Raw genomic sequence first — 19913 nt, 5'->3', positions numbered from 1 at the left:
TCATCCTTCAGATGCTGCTGTTTGTGTTGTTGGGATTTATGAGGAATTGAAAATACAGAAGGGAAGTTTTGGAGGAGGGGTTTCATCCTCACATGTCAATATCAGCCATGGGTTTATTGCATTAGGCAATGTTCATTAGGTTAGCACTGGGCTGACTTACTATCTGTTTCTATTTTCACTGTGATGATTCAAGGAGTAATGAAATTCTCCTCTTCTGTGGTGTTTTTGCACGGGAGAGAGGATGGGTAAACAGAATGATGAGGGAGGGCTGGAAAATCACCAGCCTTTTGTAACAATCAGTCGATCACCCAGTGAGCACAGAGCATGGAGCCCTAGTGAGGAATGGGGGTCACAGTGGTCCTTTTCAGTCATGTTCGTATCTTCTGGGATTTTAAAAGTCCTCTAAACCCTCTCCCAACCCAACCCTCTCCTTTGACAGATGAGGAATGTGATATCTACATTGGTGTTAATTTTTTTGCCCAAGGACTGTATGATCTGAGTGATGTAAGCAGTGCCAGGACAATATGCTCAATGATTATGGTAATATAAATTAAAATAGCACTAATATGGAGCTAAATGCTGAGTACATGTAATGACAAATTTTGGCCTCTAGAAAAAAAAAGATGAGCAAGCATCTCCTTTTAGTGGAAAGGTGATGGACTATGGATATGAAATGTTCCATACACTCTCCTTGTGTCCACTGGTTTTAATTGTTTTGCTTTGTCCCAAAGGAGATGTGTGTATTTGTGTGTTTTAGGGGAAAGATCAGCCCTGGAAATGACCCTAATGTTTAAACAAAAGACATTGAAAAAACTTATTCTATATACCTTCTTGCCCAACATTCTCCAATTAGTTGATGGATTGTTGCAGATCCACAACTTTTTTCCTTTTCTTTATATTGTCTTCCACTCTCTGATGCTTCCAATCCATTTCATAGCCCTAGCAGAAGACTCTGCACATAGTAGGTACCTTATGAAACTGGAATTGAAGATCCTGCCAGAATCACCGATTAAGGAGTAAATGCCAAGGAGAATCGTCTTGGTAATGAGCACTGGACTGAATGGGGATAAAATGGAATTACGCCTGAGTTACAGTTTCCACAGAGTCTCAGCTTTCATCATTAACATTGCCATCTTCAGTTTCAATTGCTGTGGAAGCCAAGTTTTTTCCAGGGATTATGATTTCACCCTGTGGCTGCCAGAGCATGTGTGGGCTTTGTGGCTCTCTCTAACCCAATTACCTGGAGGGACAAGGAGCCCCAAACTAGGCAGAGTGCCACATTCATTTCCCCCTAACTCGACCTCACATTTAGACAATATTTTGTTATTTTTCCTCATTGCAGAGTCAGTATGGCACCATGTAAAAAGTGCTGGGTTTGGAGGCAGAAGGACCTGAATTTTGATCCAGGTCTGTTATTTCTGACTTAGATGACCTTGGTGAAGTTGCTTTCCTTCTCTGGGTCTCATTTATCTTCTTTATAACAAAGAGCATGGAGTAGGCAGCAGAGGGTAGGTATAACAGAAAGAACATTGATTCAAGGACCTGAGTTCAAATCTTACTGCTAACGCTTATTGCACGTGTGTCCTTGGGCAACTTATTTAACTTTCCTTGGTCTCATTCGTAAAATGAAGAGATTGGATCAGATGGTCGCTGAGGTCCTTTACAGATCTAAATGGTATGATCTTCTGAAAAATATCATATGTATGTGTGTGTGTGTGTGTGTGTGTGTGTGTGTATTCCAAAGGGGTAGCGTGTGTGGCTTAGTTGATACAGAGTGGGCTTCAGAGTCAAGAAAGTCTCTGTCTAAGCCCCCCTCTACCATATACCAGTCATATGACTCTGGGTAAGGCACTTAACTTTCCTTGGCCTCAGTTTTCTCATTTGTAACATGGGTTTGGGCTGAGTGTGCAATAACTGTCATCTGGGAGTTAACAGTGGCCTAAGATGATCCAGTGTCCACAGTAAGACCAGCACCAAAATGATGAGTCCCTAGGAATAGGAAGGCCAACAAAATGCTTAGAGAAGCTTGTCATAAATGGAGAAGATTAGACTGGGTACAGCACTTTCAGCCGGAGTGAGATAAGAAGACAGAGAGAGAATGAAAGTGAGAGAGAGAGACAGAGACAGACACAGAGAGACAAAGAGACAGAGAGAAAGACAGAGAGAGAAACAGAGACAGAGACACACATAGAGACAGAAAGTGAGACAGAGAAGGATAGAAATGCAAAGAGAGATACAGACAGAGAGACAGACACAAAGAAAGACACACACACAGGTAGACAGACAGACAAAGAGACAGAGTCATGCACAGAGAGACAGAAACATGGAGACAGAGAGAGAAAGTCAGAGGCAGATTGACAGAGAGGCAGAGAGACAAAGAGAGACAGAGACAGACAGGGACAGAGGTGAAAGAGGATAGAGACACCCAGAGAAAGAAAGAGACAGAAACACAGAAAGACAGAGACATACAGAGACAGAGAGAATGATAGAGAGATTAGGCTAGCTAATTTTATAATCGTATTTTATTTTTTTTCCAATTACATATAAAGATAGTTTTTAACATCTATTTTTATAAGATTTTAATTCCAAAATTTTTCCCTCCCCTTCGCCCATCTCCCATCCCCAAGCTGGCAAGCAGTCTCACATACATTTTACCTGTGCAATCATGTAAACATATTTCCATATTAGTCATGTTATGAAAGAAGAAACAGAACAAAAGGGAAAAGCCACAAAGAACAACAACAAGAAAAAGATCAAATAGTACGCTTCGATCTGCATTTGATTTGCCTCCATAGTTCTTTCTCTGGAGGGGATAGCATTTTCTGTCATAAGTACTTTGGAATTGTCTTGGATCCTTGTAGTTAGGCTAGCTAATCCAGTGAGTTCCTTTACATAATACAACCAGTATAGAAATACTGGCACCAAATGCAGATGGACAACTCCTTGGATATTCATAATTTCAGATGGTTTCCCGTGGTACTGACAGATTAAATGATTTGCATGTAGTCCTTCAGTAAGCATGTATCAGAAGGAGGATTTGGATCCCTATTCTCTTGACCCCAATGAAAATTCTCTCTCCTCTGTTCTGAGCTATCTCTTGCAATGAAGGGAAATGATAAATATTGCATCTACTTCAAAGAACAGGGATGGTGCCCCAAAACACCAATACTGGGTCATCCAAACAAGTGTTGAAGCCAGTATGGGAGACCCACCATTTGTCTTCATGCTGTTCTTCTTGCCCAAGTCAAGTTGGGCTCCTCTAGCAGACTAGCCTTTAGAACCCACATCTCATTCTTGAAAGGTGAATGTACCCGATGGGGAGGAAGCATTGTGCTGAGGGTAGGGGTGATTTTAGTCATTCCAATCCAAAACTGTTACATAAAGAGGGTGGTGACTAAGGTAGGTTAGACTATTTTTCTTTTCATAAATGAAAAATGATAAATGAAACATGGCTGTGACACAATGGCATCTATTTTCTAGCTTGACTCCTAAACTGTGGAGGTAATTTCCAAAGAGAAATTTCAGCAGCATTCTATTCAGTAGTCATTAGTGAGATAAGCCCATGGTCTCACAGGGACAATAGCACTCATTTGGCCATAAAGAAAACAATAAAATGAATAGCAATCTGTATTCATATAGTGCTTTTAATGTTCAAAAAGAGCTTTGTTTTACAGATTATCTCATTTGAACCCCACGCCTACTCTTTGGGGCAGGTGCCATATTTATTATTTTTATTCATTTTATAGATGAGGAGGCTGGAGTCTAGAGAGATTATCTCAATTTCTCAAGGTCATATATCCAGCCAGTCAGTCAGCAAGCATTATGGGCCAGGTACTGTGCTAAGTGCGGGTACAATGAAGGCAAAACATAATCCTTTCTCTCAAGGAGCTCATAATCTAATAGAAGAGACAACATGAAAAAAAAAAAAGGATATCCAAGCAAGATATACACCTATACATCTATACATATATGTATAGATAGATTTAGGTAGACACACGTATGTACATATATATGATAATTTAGAAATAATCACTAGAAGAAAAACACTAGCATTCAGTCAAGAAGTGCGATTTGAACCCAGGTTTTCTTGATTCCAAGGTTAACACTCTATCCATTGTACAATAATGCCTCCTGATGTCATGTTTGTTGGGGGGAAATCAGTCTTATGGTTTTATAGTAGCATTTTATTCAAAAAAGAGCACTGTTTTTCATCAAAAGACTTGGATTCAAATGCTGTCTCTGCCATTTACCACCTGTGGTGCTTTGGGGAAAACTCAAATTTTGGTTTTTTATGTGTAAAATGAAGATAAAACTTCTGACTTGAACAAGGGTGAAGAGTATCACGGATTTCCAGAGTACTGGTTGGGCATATACAGTGTCAGTATCACTGATAGATATGGGAAGGAAACTCAGGAAAAGATTTGCCTTGAAGTAGAGCATTTGGGTTACAATAAAAACCAACTTGTAGGTCCTTGCCCTGGTCTCTTCAGTGAAGGTGATACTTTTTTAAAGTCATTGTCTCACCTTATTTTTAGAATAGAAACATGATTATACATGGAACTAAAAATGTACTGCGTACAACTTACTATTCCTTTTAAATCTATAATAAAGTTATCATGTAAATTTTTTCTTTTTTTTCTTCTCTCCCCCTCACCTAGATATGGCTACCATTAGACACAAATATGTATATATGTATATGTATACACACATACATACACACATGCACATGTATACATATATTTATACACATATATTCACATGTATGTGTGTATGTGCATATAATGTACATGTATATATAATACACACATACATATGTAAAACCATTCTATACATATGTGTATCAGGTCTTTCTCTGGCTGCACTGTATTCCTTCACATGTGCTTTGTAGTTAATTTGGGTATTTATAATTGTCAAAATGACTTAGTCACTCAAAGTTGTTCTTAAAATATTATTATTATCACTGCATACAACATTCTCTTGGTTCTGCTCCTTTTTATTTTCATTATTTCATGTAAGTCTAGCCATGTTTTTCTTGAGATCATCAAGCTCATCATTTCTTGTAGCGTAGCAGCATTTCATCACAATCATACAGCACAATTGGTTCAGCCATTCACTAAGTGATGGGCATCCCCACAATTTCCAGGTCTTTGAAACCACAAAGAGAACTGCTATAAATATTTTAACACACAACATACACACACACACACACACACACACACACACACACACACACACACACATATATATATATATATACAGAGAGAGAGAGAGAGAGAGAGAGAGCACTTCTTTTCTTCCTCCCTAGTCATCTTGGGAAATAGACCTACTAGTGGTGTTGTTGGGTCAAAAGGAACAGGAAGTTTAAAATGACTCTGGGTATAATGCCAGATTGCTCTCCAAAGTGGTTGCATTGGTTCACAGTTCCACTAACAATGAATTACTGTCTCCCTTAAAGGGTATTTCCTTACCATCCTGGTCACCATTCTCTGGCTATGCATCTACCCATCAACTCCTTTGCCTAAAATGTCTCTCACCAAACCGAGCCTGATACCTGAGGTGTAGTCTGTATGATTGGGACTGGTCAGAGGTGATATTTGGGGACTGATGGACCTTTTGGTGTCCTTTAAATCATACCTAGTTGGAGCCTATTTAAGCTTACAGTATGTGTAGACCCTATGAGAAGGACATCATGATTATTTCCTCCCCCACCCCACCCCAAAGTTTGCCCAGGAAGCTGTGTTGAAAATACTCTCCCATATTTGACAGAAAGACTTATGTCCCTCTGCCTCTCAATATGTTTGCCCTCTCATGTGCTCCAAGGGCTCCATGAGATAAACTTGGAAATCATTAGGCTGTATGACTATTGCCTTAGTAACCAAATCTGCATTCAGACACCATGCAGTGAAACAGCTTTTGAAGTGAATTAATCAATTCTAGCCATGCTGGTATTTGTACCTTGCTGGATTAAAAAAAAGCACAACAATATAATAACAAAGCACAGTGACTAGCTATTCCTTATTTTCAAGAGAGATAAGACAGTAAAAAATTGGCTTACCTAACAGTAGAAAGGATTTTGGTAAGCTAGAAGATATAACTTCTTGAATGCTAAGTACCCAACTGGTTGATCTTGAAGAATGGTTAATTACAAGCACTGATAGGGTTGACCAAGGGGCCCCATCTCCAGCTATAAGCCCATACCCAAGGGCATTTACAGCATATATATGGGCATGGCAAGAAGCTACTATGTTTAAAATGCAGTGGAACTTTCGGGATAATGATGTAGCTATAAACTATGTAATCGCCCTATTTGTTCCTAAGATTCCCACCCCCTTGACCGTAGGTGAAGAACAGGGTGTGAACTCACTGAAAACTATAAGGGATACCAGGGCTAGATAATTCCTTCCCCCAGATGTTAATTAAAGTTCCTCTCAGTTCTGACATTTTGTCTTGTATACTCCCAAATCCCTTCCAACTCTAGAACTCTGCTTCTAACCCTTTATAAACATATTTTTCTAGTCCACAATAAAATATTCACAAACACATTTCACTTTTTACCTTATTTATACAACATTTTTATTATTCTCTTAAAGCACCTAAAGTCACATCTAGGAAGCAGAAAGGCAACTAACTCACCCCAGAAACATATGAAGTAAAAATTGTCATGTGTCTGCTTGGTATTTTAATATTCAACAGAGAATGGTGTTATATAGCCCATCTGACATTTTGTGTTTCATTTCATTGGGGTCGAAATAATTCATGAAGGACACCAAGTTTTATAGTTCTGCTTACATGCTTTCCATAATAATGTCATTTTCCTCAATCTTTGAATTATAACATTGTCCTAAGTCTGAGTCATCCCAACCTTTCTCCCATTTGTGCAGCTTTCCTTCCTTCTTGCTTTCTAATTGTTCAGGGCCAGTTTTGGTGGAGTGAATTTTTAGAACTGAGATATGATCACCCTGAAAAACAGCCCTTATGGAAATAGTCCTGAAGTCATCTTGCCCTGTGATGCTCAGATAAGGAGTTGTGCTGCTAAAGTGCTGGTCTAATCAAACCCAAAGATACAGAGCCTGGACTCCTTTGCACTTGTACTGTCGAATGATTTTGCCTAGTGATCTGGTGATAGCTTAGGAAGGAGGCATGTGAGAGAGCCTATCTCTCAGCAAGCTGCAGATAAAAAAAATCATAGGTGTATATATTTAGAGCTACATATGACCCCAGTTTTCAGATAGTCCAAACTGCAAATTTTATAGATTAGGAAATCTAGGCCCAGAAATGTTAAGTGACCCCCCAAAGTTACACAAAAAGTAGCATAAGATTTGGACCCACGTGCTCTGTTTCCAAATCCAGCACTGTTTCCAGGGTACTAAATAATTGGATGTTTGAACTAAAAGGATGTTAGAATATAAAATGTTTTATCTGTGTCCTGTCCCATGTCTGTCTTGGACTCTTTAGAAAAATATTTATTTATATTCTTTCATTGACCCCCATCAACTACCATTGGTTCAACCATTTCTAAACCAATGACTCATATCTATATATCCACCCTTATTTTCTCTATTGAATAATAGTCCTGTATCACCAATTCCCTTTTGAAGTAATCATCATGTACCAAAATGACCAAAACAGAACTCTCTGTCTCAAAGGGACCTACTCAAGGTCAAGCAGTTAGTCATCAACAGTGAAGTATTTATGGAATTAACTCTTCTTGTTCAAGCTTGCGTTTGTCCTTTGTTCTCGAAGAGGATCATGACATCAAGAGGATGACATGACTTGAAGCTGACCTTGATCTGAGTGAGGGAGGGCTGTGCAAGGTCACCAACCTCACTTTCTTCTCCTGAGTCATCTGGGTCCAGTGACCTGATATTCTGGATGACTGGAGATGGCCCAGGATGCAAGCTTGTTGCTCCCAAGAACATTGAATCACACATTTGGGTTTAATCGTTCCCATGTCCATTTCTTTGCTTGGCTTCCTCCCCTTACCTGGAATGCCTCTCTGTACTCACTCCCTCACCAATTCAAATCCATCTTACTCATTCCTCATGATCTAACTCAAAAATGTACTTCTCCCTTGAAGTCTTCCCTGATTGCTCTCTCACTTGTTGCTCTTTCCCTCTGGATTCCTATGACATTTATAGTTTAGATATCAGAATTTAGCACTCCCTGATATTGTCTTCTGTGTCAGGTCTTCCCAGGGAAGAAGGACTTTCAGAAAGTGTTGGAGGTCTTGGGGGTAGACTCAGTGAATAAAGTGCTGGAGTCAGGAAGATTCATCTTCCTGAGTTCATGTCTAGCCTCAGACACATACTAGATGTGTGACCCTGGACAAATCACTTAACCCCTTTGCTTTCAGTTTCCTCATCTGTAAAATGAGCTGTAGAAGGAAATGGCAAATCACGTGAGTATCTTTGCCAAAACAAAAATGGAATCACAAAGAGTTGGACACAACTGAAATGACTGAACAACAACAGAAAGTATTGACAAGAATACAGCTATTAGTAATGTTATAATACAGAGTTTTAGGAGATTTTTTGTTTGTTTTGTTTTGAGGAAAACCCCTTAGTGTACTCTGTGTCCAAGACAGCAAGCAGTTTACAGCATGATGTGCTCTATTCTCCCTTTGTAGCCCCCACTACACACACACAAATACACACACACAAACACACACTACACAGAGAAATACACCTGCCAACAACAGACCCAGAAATCATACTGCTTTGCTACACAGAGCTTCAGCTGGCTTTCTCTCTTTCCAAGACAGTTTCACAGCTACCATATGATGGACCAGCGGTCGGCCTGAGATCTGTGCTTTTATTAAAAGCCTGAAAGCAGTGTCAGAGTGGGTGGATGTTCATTAGATCAATTGGTAGCAGCTGCTGCCTTCCTGTCCCTAAAACGTAACTACCCAGTCATTTTTTGGGATGGTACTAGCAATAACTGCCATAAGGGAAGGATCCATATCTTATCCATCTTACGTAAACTTCATAGAACTAGTATTGACAGGACAGCAAAAATAGCAGTTAACATCACTTTGGCATTCGTGTCACCCAAATAAGGCAATACCTCTTGTTTGCTGTTGTGTTAGGGGTCAAAATGGGGGAAAGAGGGCTGTAATGGCAGCCATCAGACATGGATCATGCTCTTGGATCAGGTATAATTTGGCCTTATGATCTTGGGCAAACCATTACCACTCTGGTCATCATTTTCTTCTTCTGTAAAATAAGGGAGCATTATATACGGTTTAATAGACATTAATAAGTATTTCAATGATGATATCCCAGACACTTCTCTCTATATATTTGATTAATTCAAAAAATCATAAGACCTCTCCACTGGAAGGGTATTCTAGGCCATTTAGTCTAACTCTCCCTGATCAGGAGTCCTTTCTCTTATCAACTCTATAGTAAAATATATAAAAATATATATTTTAAAAAATATTTTAAAAATTTTTTTAATTTTAAATTCTTTAAAAAATATATAAAATATAAAGAGAAAGGATTTTTAAGGGAGATGAACATTTCAAGACTTAATGTTTAAAGTTTAAGAAGGAAAAATTGATCAACCAAGAAGATTTGGAAGTGAAAATGATCAGATTTGCTAAAATAGGATATGGAGTAAATATGCCTGGAGGAAGTGAAGAATAAAGCCAAACTTGACCTGTTTGTCATTTCCTGAACTCAGAATTCCATATATGGTACTACCTCTAGGCCTTTGCCTAGGCTGTTTCCCATCCCTGGGGTGCATTCCTTTTCCATTTCCGACTTTTGGAATCTTTTCCTTCCTTCCAGACTCAGCTCAAGTGCCACATGAATGAAAAGCCTTCCCTGATTTCCCTAGTTGGTTAGTAGTGCTTTCTCTTGCTCCCAGATTCTGATATTATGTCTTTGAATGTATTTATTTTGTACGTCTTTTGTACATAATTATATCTGTCTCCCCAGTAAATATAAGCTTCTTGAAGGAAGGGATAATTTCATTTTGTGTGTGCGTGTGTGTGTGTGTGTGTGTGTGTGTGTTAGAGAGAGAGAGAGAGAGAGAGAGAGAGAGAGAGAGAGAGAGAGAGAGAGAGAGAGAGAGAGAGAGAGAGAGAGAGAGAGAGCGATGCCTGGTACATAGTAGGCATTTAATAAATACTTCGTTGATTGTGATTGACAGGTGATACAAGGTTGGGGGCAAAGGACAAGGTGCTCTAAGACAATCTGAGGAGGGTAAGAATACTTTCAGTTAGGAGAATAATATAGTAGGAAGCCCCTGAGCTGAACCCTGAAGAGAAAGATGGATTCAAACAGGTGAAAATGAAGAGGCATTTCTGAACTGGACTGTCAAGATGGGATGTCTTCATGAATGCACAGAAGCAAAATAAGGATTTGGAGGAACAGCCAGTTGTCTAGTAAGATTAAAAGGGAACATGTAGGGAGGGGAGTCATGTGATATCAGGCCAAAAAGATAGGTTGGGAACATTTTAATCTGGAGTACCTTAAAATGTCAGGAGAAGTTTTTATTCATCATAGAGGTAATAGGGGGCCACTGAAAGCTTTTGAGCAGAGGAATAACCTAGCTTATTAGGAAAATTATTATAGCAGCTATGGGAAGGATGAATTGGAGTAGGGAAAGACTGACACAGTACAGACTGGAATGTGCTTCACTTTCACCCTTTTGCAATGGACCTTTCCTGCCAACCTTCTAAGCTGTCTTGGGTTGAAAAATTGTTTTTATTCTATCCTTTGATGGCTTCTGCTGTTCTAGAATTTGTTTTAAGGCATTATTTAATGTTGTTTGGACAGGAATTTGGGAGAGCTCAGGCGAGTGCTTGTCTTTACTCCACCATCTTGGTTGCCTCATTTGTAAAATGAAGGGGTTAGACTAGATGAACTCTAAGGTTCCTTCCTTAATAATAATCACAGGTATTTCTATTATACTTGAATTTCACTGGATCCCAATAACCCTGGAAGGGTATGGGTGCTATTATTATCCCCATTTTACAGATGAAGAAAGTGAGGCAGAGAGAGGTGAAGTAATTTGCCTAGGGTGGCGCAGCTAATAAGTGTTTGAGGGCAAAGTTGAACTCGTCATCCTCACTACAAGTTCAATATTATCTACTTACTATACTGTCAAACCTAGAACTAGAACAGGGCACATTTAAACCACCATATTACAGATGACTCTGAATGAAGCCTGTAGCAACGAAATGATTTACTTAATGCCACATTGTCAATGTTTGAACTAACTTGTCCACAGACCTTCTACCCCTAAAATCAATACTCCTAGTATTATATCCAACTATCTAGAAAACACTACAAAGAAATGCTTGGTAGGGAGAGTGAGAAACAGAATAATACCTGTAATTTCAGTGTATGTCTTTCATCAGTAGTAGTAATAATTCACTTGAAGTCAGGAAAACCTCTGTCCAAATCCCATTTCTTACATTTTATGGTTGTGTGACCTTGGTCAAGTCTCTTAATTTCTCTGAGGCTCAAGAAACTTTGAAAGGTTGCAGGTTATAGAGAAGTTTCCCATATTGTTGCATTTATAGTAGTACTAACATTTCACTAAAGACCTTTTTGCATCTTCATTGGTTTCCTTTGTAATCCTATGTATTTTATTTCATGCATTTAAAAGCATTATTCTGAGAAGGGGTGCATAGGCTTCATCAGATGGCCAAAGGGGTCCATGGTACAAAAGAGGTTAAGAAGCCCTGGACTGGATGATATCTGAGAGCCCTTCTTTGCTCCTTTCACCTTGCCATAAGTGGACTATCCTACCCTTGCGTCTCTCTCTCTCTCTCTCTCTCTCTCTCTCTCTCTCTCTCTCTCTCTCTCTCCCTTTCTCTCTCTCTCTCCCCCTCTTCCTGTCCCTCTCCCTCTCTGTCTTCCTGTCCCTCTCCCTCCCCTCTCCTCTCTCTCTCCCTCTCTCTGTCTCTCACTCCTTCTCCTTCCTCCCCTCTCTGTCTCCCACTCTCTCTGCCTTGCCTACCACACACAGATTCTAGGGCCTCCCAAAGGACCATTTCACACTATTCTCCAATCTCATCACTCTACTTGTCTTGCCAGCTCACAAAAAACATGCTCCCTCCCCTCCACCTGCTCACAATCCCAGTGAGTATTATATAAATGGTAGCTAAAGCTCCACTACCTCTCTCTCACAATCACACCCAAGGGTCTGGTCAAACCTCATTCAATCACCAGCATCAAAGAGCTCTATTGATAATTCATAATGGAAGACAACTGTTTGACTTCCCCAGAGACTGGCAGTTTCTCAGGGCACAATAACATTCCATTGCACAAATATACCATCCCATAAATTATTTAACATTTCTCCAATTGTTGAACACGAACATTGTTGTTGCTTTATTTCCTCCTCATCAATTACAATTTTTAAGTATAGTCCTAGTAATGAGAATCACTGTATGCAATCACTATATTAATGTGCTTACTACATATTGCTGTATAACATAGTGTCATTGCCATGGGTGAGACCATAGCAGAGCCCAAAGCAAGGCTCAGGAAATATCTGAGTCTCTTTGCTTATAATGCCAAGGAAGCAGAAAAACTAAAAGCCCAATAACTGTGTTAAAGCAATTATTTTTATCTTTCTAGTTTTTTAAGACTACAAATGGAGAAAGAAAGCCATGCTAGGGATCAGTAGCCATTTATTGTCGTAAGGATTGAGCCATTTTGGTGGTAAAAACATGTTGTGTTTTACTTTATTTTATTTTTTTATTTTACAGAGACATCAAACCAGACAACATATTATTGGATGAGCATGGTAAGCCCCTTTAAAATATTTTATTGAGGTTAAGGTCACTCAGGATTTCTCCCACTTATAGGAATCCCAACAACAATTTCTGTCTTTAAGCAACACTTAAGCAACAACTGAGAATATCTCCTTGTTAGCACCTCTGGTAAACTCTTCCTTGCCCCATCCTTCCTTTCCTCACTTTGCATTCTGATATCATTCACTCCTCTTCATCTGAGCTGAGGACATACATTGTGTTGCTTGCTCCAGGTACAAGAACATTTTGTGCCACTTGCCCCAAGCACAAAAATTTCTAGTCAAAACTCTAATCAATTATATTACAGTCTATTCCACAACTATATTATATTCTATACACTCAGCTGCCTCAAAAGTCTTTTTCTGAGGCCTGATCATGTCTGAAGAGTGATCATGGGTTCTGAATTCAGGCAGGTACCACTGAGCTGGAAGAGTCAGCATAAGACTAAGTGTAGACTGGAGACCTGTTTTCTGAGAACCAAAAGGGTCAAGCTGCAGAGGCACTCATGACCAAAATGTTGGCTATAAGGCAATGATTTTCTTTTCCTTTTTTGGTCATAGCAACTTATGAAGACCATATTCTAAACCTTGGAAGGGTTGAAATCTGGGATAGTGGAAGGAGTAGCCACACTGATGAAATTACCACTCTTTTGGGCATTGAACTACTAAAAACGTGAAGAACTTGGTCAGCTGCAAAGTTAACCAGTCAATATTATATCCAAAAAAGCTGAAATCTTAGGCTATAAAAGAAACGTAGTGTGTAGATGCAGAGAGAGAAGGGAGTCTCACCCTTTCCTCCTCCTATATACAAACATTACAAGTTATTGGATGTACATTTAAGGAAGGTAATGGATAATGAAGGGAGTTTCAAGAGAAGATCAGCCAGATTAGTGACAATACTTGAATGCATGTTATACAAAGATCCTTTAAAGGAATCAAGAATATTTAACCCTGAGGAAAAAAACAATGCGGGAGAATACATGATCACTGTCTGAAAAGACACATCTGATGTACTATTATGGATAAAATGATATATATTTTTCTAATTTATTGAATATATTTTCCAATCACATGTAAGAACAATTTTCGACATTCTTTTTTTTAAATTTTGAGTTCCAAATTCCCTCTCTCCTTCCCCTTTCTCCCTCCTCCTCAAGACAGCAAGCAATTTGATATGGGTTATACATGTGCAATCATGTAAAACATATTTCCATATTAGCCATGTTAGAAAAGAAATCACAGACCGAAACCAAAGACTTGTGCCATAAGAAATGGCGAGTTTACATCCAATTTTGGCTAGTTAGATTTCAGTTAACCAAAAGTTTACTTGACAAGAATAAATTCAAATCTGGACTCAGATACGCACTAGATGTGTGACCCTGGGCAAGTCACTTAACTCTGCTTGCCTCAGTTCCTCATCTGTGAAGTGAGCTGAAAATGACAAACCATTTCAGTGTCTTTGCCAAAAAATGGGGTCACTAAGAGTCAGACATGACTGACAAATGACTGAACAACAGACAGTAACCTCTTTGAGAGCAATAGAATATAAGCTTCTTGAGGACAGGGACTGGTTCTTCTTTTTTCTCCATGTCCACAAGGTCTTACCTGGAACAGGTGCTTAATAGCTGTTGAAGAAGTTGAATCAAGAGGAGAGTAGAAAACAGTGTTCTGTGTGAAAGCCTTAACTCCCCCCACCCCAGTCCCAGCACAGAGCTACTCATTCATTTCTTAATAAATGGTGGTTGAATAAAGAGTGAATGAACGAGTGGATTGCGTCTTCCAGATGGAATTAAAATGACTTAAAGAATTGTCTTTCCATCTGCTTCTAACACATTTGTTTATACATGTGTTTTATGCTCTTCATTGGGTGGTGGGTAACAGCTTTAAAAATACCTACTCTCTTGTCAAAATATTTCCTATTTCATCTCTCCCCCATAGTGAGCATAAGACTCAAGGGAAAAAGAGGGACATGTGTTGTTTACAATTGGACTCCTTAGGAATTGCATGAGGGGAAGCCACCCAAATACTTAGAAGAAAAGAAAGTATTCTACTAAGATTGAGGGACAATAAAATGTCCATATCATACACATTTGGAGAGTTTAAGAAAAACTAAAACCAAATATTTGTTTAAAGCTGCCACACTCTTATTTAAGATCCTTTACATAGAACCATGAGATAGAAGTGAAGTCAGGAATCCTAGTTAAGAGTCTTGGTTTGGTCGCTGTTCTTGGGCAAGTTACTTTACTTTCTCTGGCCTCAGTTAATTGGTCTATAAAATGGGGATAACTGCATTCCCAGATCCTAGCATAATACCTTTTATGTAGTAGGAACTTAACATATGCTTCTTAAATCAAAGTGAATGTAAACAGAAGCGATTTTAGTTAATTTAAAATAAATAATTTTATTTATTGCAAATATGTTATTTTAATATAAACTATCATGATAATATTTTTCCGTATGACATAATGCCTGAACTCTTTTGAGGGACATAAGACTTGCTTACATGAAATAGCCAGAGAATGATACAAGTCATATCCTATTAAATACTAAATTGAATAATCAAATGTCTTAATTTGTAGTTCAGATAATAGGTAGTTTAGCTCAATGGATGGGAAACATAATTTCTGCCTCAGGTAGTCTGGACTTGGTGGAGGAGGTGTTTAGTATTGAAGCCAGGACTGGATAATAGGAACAACTTAGAGGGAAATGGGTAAGCATTATCAAAGGTCTGAGAGTGTAAATGGTCAGGTAAGGGTGTGTGTGTGTGTGTGTGTGTGTGTGTGTGTGTGTGTGTGTTGCCCTTGGGACTTGGAGATGAGGACAGAGAGGAGGTGGATAGGTGATCAATTTTCCTATGTCTTACCTTAGTAGAGGCAGTCAATCAATACCTTTAGGTTTCTGGATCCCTCTCTTATTTCTCAGGAATTGACAGCAAAGGTAATAGAGGCTTGACATCTCTTCAACCCACATAAACTCAGATTTCTTTGCCTGTGATGTTGAAGCTTTGCAAGAGCAGTTGTTTGCCCATGAAAACTCAGATCATTATCAATGATGCCCCAAACTATTTCCAAATTTCTGAATTTAAAATTGTCTAAATAGTGGGGAAAAAATATTTACTCATAAGCTTACTTTCTAGGCATGGTATTTAAGTCCTTGGGAGTTACTTGCAGCTCATAAAAGAATTTGTTTAGTCACATAACCAGTAAGAGTCAAAGGCAGAATTTAGAATTAGGTTTTCCAGATGTCAACCCAGAATTCTATCCATCTCGATGCAAAATCATTACCACCACCACCACCATGATATTCGGCCACATATTACTTTAAACTTTCCTAAGTATTTTATATATGCTATCTTATTTGAGATTCGCAGCAGCCCTTTGAGGGTAAGTAATATGAAAAGCACTGCCATGGGAGTTAGAAGTCCTTTTCTCCGTCCTCACTTCTGAAGTGATTTGCCGTGTTACGCTCAGTAAATAGTATACTTTCTCTGAATCATGCTCTGCTGACCTACAAAACATAAGATTTGGATTGTCGCTTAGTCATTTTTCAGTTGTGTCCAACTCTTCATGATTCTATTTGGGGTTTTCTTTGCAAAGATAATGAAGTGGTTTGCTGTTTCCTTCTTCAGATAACTTTTTTACAGATGAGAAAATTAAAGCAAATGAGGTTAAATGACTTGCCCAGGACCATACAGCTGTTGTCTGAGGCTAGATTGGAACTCAGGTCTTTCTGACTCTAGGCCTGTCACTCTCTCCACTGACCAGTGTCTAAAGGTCCTTTCCAGATCTAATACGTGTTTCTATGTTTTTTGGTCTCTCCCAGCACTGTGACATTTAAATCTCTGTGAATTTTAAAATCCTTTCCAGTTTTAAGCAGCTGTATTCTATAGTCCCTTCTGGTGTTGACATTCTATGATTCTAAATATTATATCAATTCAGAAAAGAAAGGGATGGTTGTGGGCTCTAGTGGGTAGGGGAAAGGTTTATGGAGGCAGGAGATACAATATATCCATCAGGAGACACCTAGATCAGCCTGGGAACAACAAACCCCAGCTAGAGATCTCGATAAGGCTTAGGAGCAGTGTGTTTCTTGTTTCCCCCTGTTATCTCAGGATGCACATCTGTGCAGTGGGGGGCTTTAAAGACAGATCATTCGATCCCTCTCCTGACTCACCACAGGGGCACAGAGAAGCTTCAGACTCCATGAGGACACACAAAAATTTGTAAAGGTCACTCCATTGTTTCCCCAGAAACGGCATGTTCTGAAAATGCCAACCATCTACTGGTGCCATAAGCCACATGAAGCCTGGATTAGTTTGCGCAGTTGTCGCTGTTTTTCATCCAGGCCTGTGATAAGTTTACTATGATTGCAAGATAATGGAAAGCAAAGAAGAGAGCTGTTTTTGTTGCCTAGGGATGTGATGAGTACTTAATCTAAACTTATATTTTTTTCCCTCTCCTGCTCTTGTCCCAGCTTGGCCCTGGGCTCTGCACATAGGAGATGCTAAATACATATTTGTTCGATGGAATTAAATCCTAACATTTAGCAGGCAGGATCATAAAATAATTTGTTAAAATATGGCACCTAGGCTTCATATTAAGTGTTCATCTCATTACAGCCTCTTCTGACAACATAGTCCACATGTTGGCTAATTATACCCATTAAAAGATACCTTCTGGTGGAATTTTTCCCTGATCACTCCAGCTAGAATAATCTCTTCCTCTTCATATCTCTTGGAGATCTTTGAATCTCTCTCTTATGCTGATCACATCCTACCTAATATCATGATTATTTCTGTACCTCTCTTATCTTACTATTAGATTATAAATTTCTTGAGATGTGCTATCATGTCATTTTGGGGGGTTGTATCCATAATCCCCATCACTCTTTTAGATAGCAAATGTTTGTCAGATGCAATTAAATATATATCACTTTAATACTAATTTAAGAAAATCATTATTGCAATTGTGATTCTGTTATCTCCCTAACACCTTATATTTATGTGATGTTTAGAAGTATGTATCATATTTCCTTAATTACCACATGAAGTAGTTAGTACAAGTGTGAATAAATGATTTCCAGACTGCTAGAGGCATCATCAGAATCAAATTTCAAACCCATGTCTCCTGTCTATTGCTATTTTTATTATATCTTGCTTTCATGGTGGTCATTCATGTCTGTTGAATTGAATTTGAATTGAATTGAATGAATATGACTTTACATTTATAGAGAAACTGACTAAAGAGTTGTTTTTTGTTTTTCTGGTTACTGTTTTATCTCTTAGCACTCCACTGCCCTCAGTTCATCTTTATGAAGAAACAAGTGATAAATAGGAAGGAATATGATCAAGAGCAGTGCTTCATAACTGAAGGAGTCTAATTCCATGATACTGCTCCCAGATCCACATCACTGAGTCTTACCATTTCTTTTTTCTTTTAATTCCTGCTTTAGTCATTCAATAAACAGCATTAATTAAGCAGCTACTATGGACCAGGCACTGTGCTGAGTACTTTAGGATTCAGCCTCCAAAGTGGAAATTTGCCCCGTTTTCCTTCCCAGTCTTATCCTGTCTCTTAACCCCAACTCTCCTCATGTCCCCAACATGTTTCCCTGTTTGAATAGACATATTTGAAGGGCACAGAGCCAAGATGGTGGAGTAACAGCATGAACTTTCTAGGTGCTCCCTCCAAACCTGGCCAAATACCTTCAAAAAATGGCTCTAAACAAATTCTGGAGCTGCAGAACCCACAAAATGATGGAGTGAAGCAAATCTTCAGCCCAAGACAGCCTGGAAGGTCTCTGGGAAGTGTCTATCATGCCATGTTGGGAGCAGAGTGCAGTCCAGTGAGGGTCACGAGTGCACAGAGGGGACCTGAGCAGGCCTTGAGGAGACTGAATCTCTCACACTTGTGGTGATTTCCAGACTTCATGACCACAAAATGCTGAGAATAAATTGGAAAGTCAATGGGAAAAGCCTGTGGGACCAGTACAGGAGAGTGGAGTGGTCTGGCCCCAGCCCCAGGGTGGCTGAGAGGGGAGGGGGCAGAGGAACCCACAGCAGCAGCAGGGGCAGCTACAACAACTGTTTCTAGAGCTCTAGGCCCACAGATTGTTGGGGGGATCTAGCAGCTGACAGTACACCCCCCACCCCCACTGGAAGCAGAGAACTACCTTGACAAAGAGCTCAAAAGTCAAGTAAATGGCTGGGGAAATGAGCAAAAACCAGAAAAAGAATCAGACTATAGAATATTACTTTGGTGACAAGGAAGACCAAAGCATGAAAACAGAAGAAAACAAAGTCAAAACTCCTCCATCCAAAGCCTCCAAGAAAAATATGAATTGGTCTCAGGCCCACGGAAGAGATCAAAATGGATTGACATATTTCTACACCAAAGTGTAATGTGTATGTGTGTTTTAACACACTTTTGTTTATTTCAGATAAGAGTGAAGTTCATCTCTTGTATCCACTCTCTTCAACCCTTCTTCTATATTTGTATAGTCTTCTCTTGAAATCCAATTATGAAAAAATATTAAATACCACCTCATTTTCCTCCATTATACCCTACTACATTCCTTTTATATCCTTTCTTTTCTTTCTGTTCTTAAAACAATACAAATGGAATGCATTTACTACCATTTCTTTTACTTGCCTTATCTATTATCATTGTATTGTTTATCCATTACTGTCTTACTCATTCTTAACTCTCTCAATGCCCTTTGAAAATAAATGAAGGGCCGCACACAAGAATAAAGTCCAAATGGGTACATGATTTAGGTGTAAAGATTGATACCATGAATAAACTGGAGAAGCAAGGAATAGTGTATTTATCAGATTTATGGAGAAGGGAAGAATTTTTTACTAAAGAAGAGATAGAAAGCATTATGAAATGCAAAATGGATAATTTTGATTACATTAAACTGAGAAGTTTTTGCACAACCAAACCCAATGCAACCAAAATCCGGAGGGATGTAGTAAATTGGGAAAGAATTTTTACAGCTAAGCTCGGGGATAAAGGCCTCATTTCTAGAATATATAGAGAACTGACTCAAATGTATAATCATACCAGTCATTCCCCAATTGATAAATGGTCAAAGGATATGAACAGGCAATTTTCAGAAGAAGAAATTAAAGATATCTATAATCA

General features: G+C 38.9%; 1 protein-coding gene across 1 annotated transcript in view; it reads left to right on the top strand.

Moving 5' to 3' along the window:
* STK32B (serine/threonine kinase 32B) overlaps positions 1-19913 on the top strand; it is a 367871-nt gene that overhangs the window by 278098 nt on the left and 69860 nt on the right. Inside the window, exon 5 of the mRNA XM_072620203.1 lies at positions 12725-12762. Within this exon, the coding sequence (XP_072476304.1) occupies positions 12725-12762 (38 nt within the window). The remainder of the gene's footprint in view (positions 1-12724; positions 12763-19913) is intronic.

This window comes from Notamacropus eugenii, chromosome 6 (assembly GCF_028372415.1).
Source record: "Notamacropus eugenii isolate mMacEug1 chromosome 6, mMacEug1.pri_v2, whole genome shotgun sequence".
Classification (NCBI taxonomy): domain Eukaryota; kingdom Metazoa; phylum Chordata; class Mammalia; order Diprotodontia; family Macropodidae; genus Notamacropus; species Notamacropus eugenii.
Note: the sequence above shows the minus strand (reverse complement) of the source record. Positions and strands in the feature narration are given on the sequence as shown.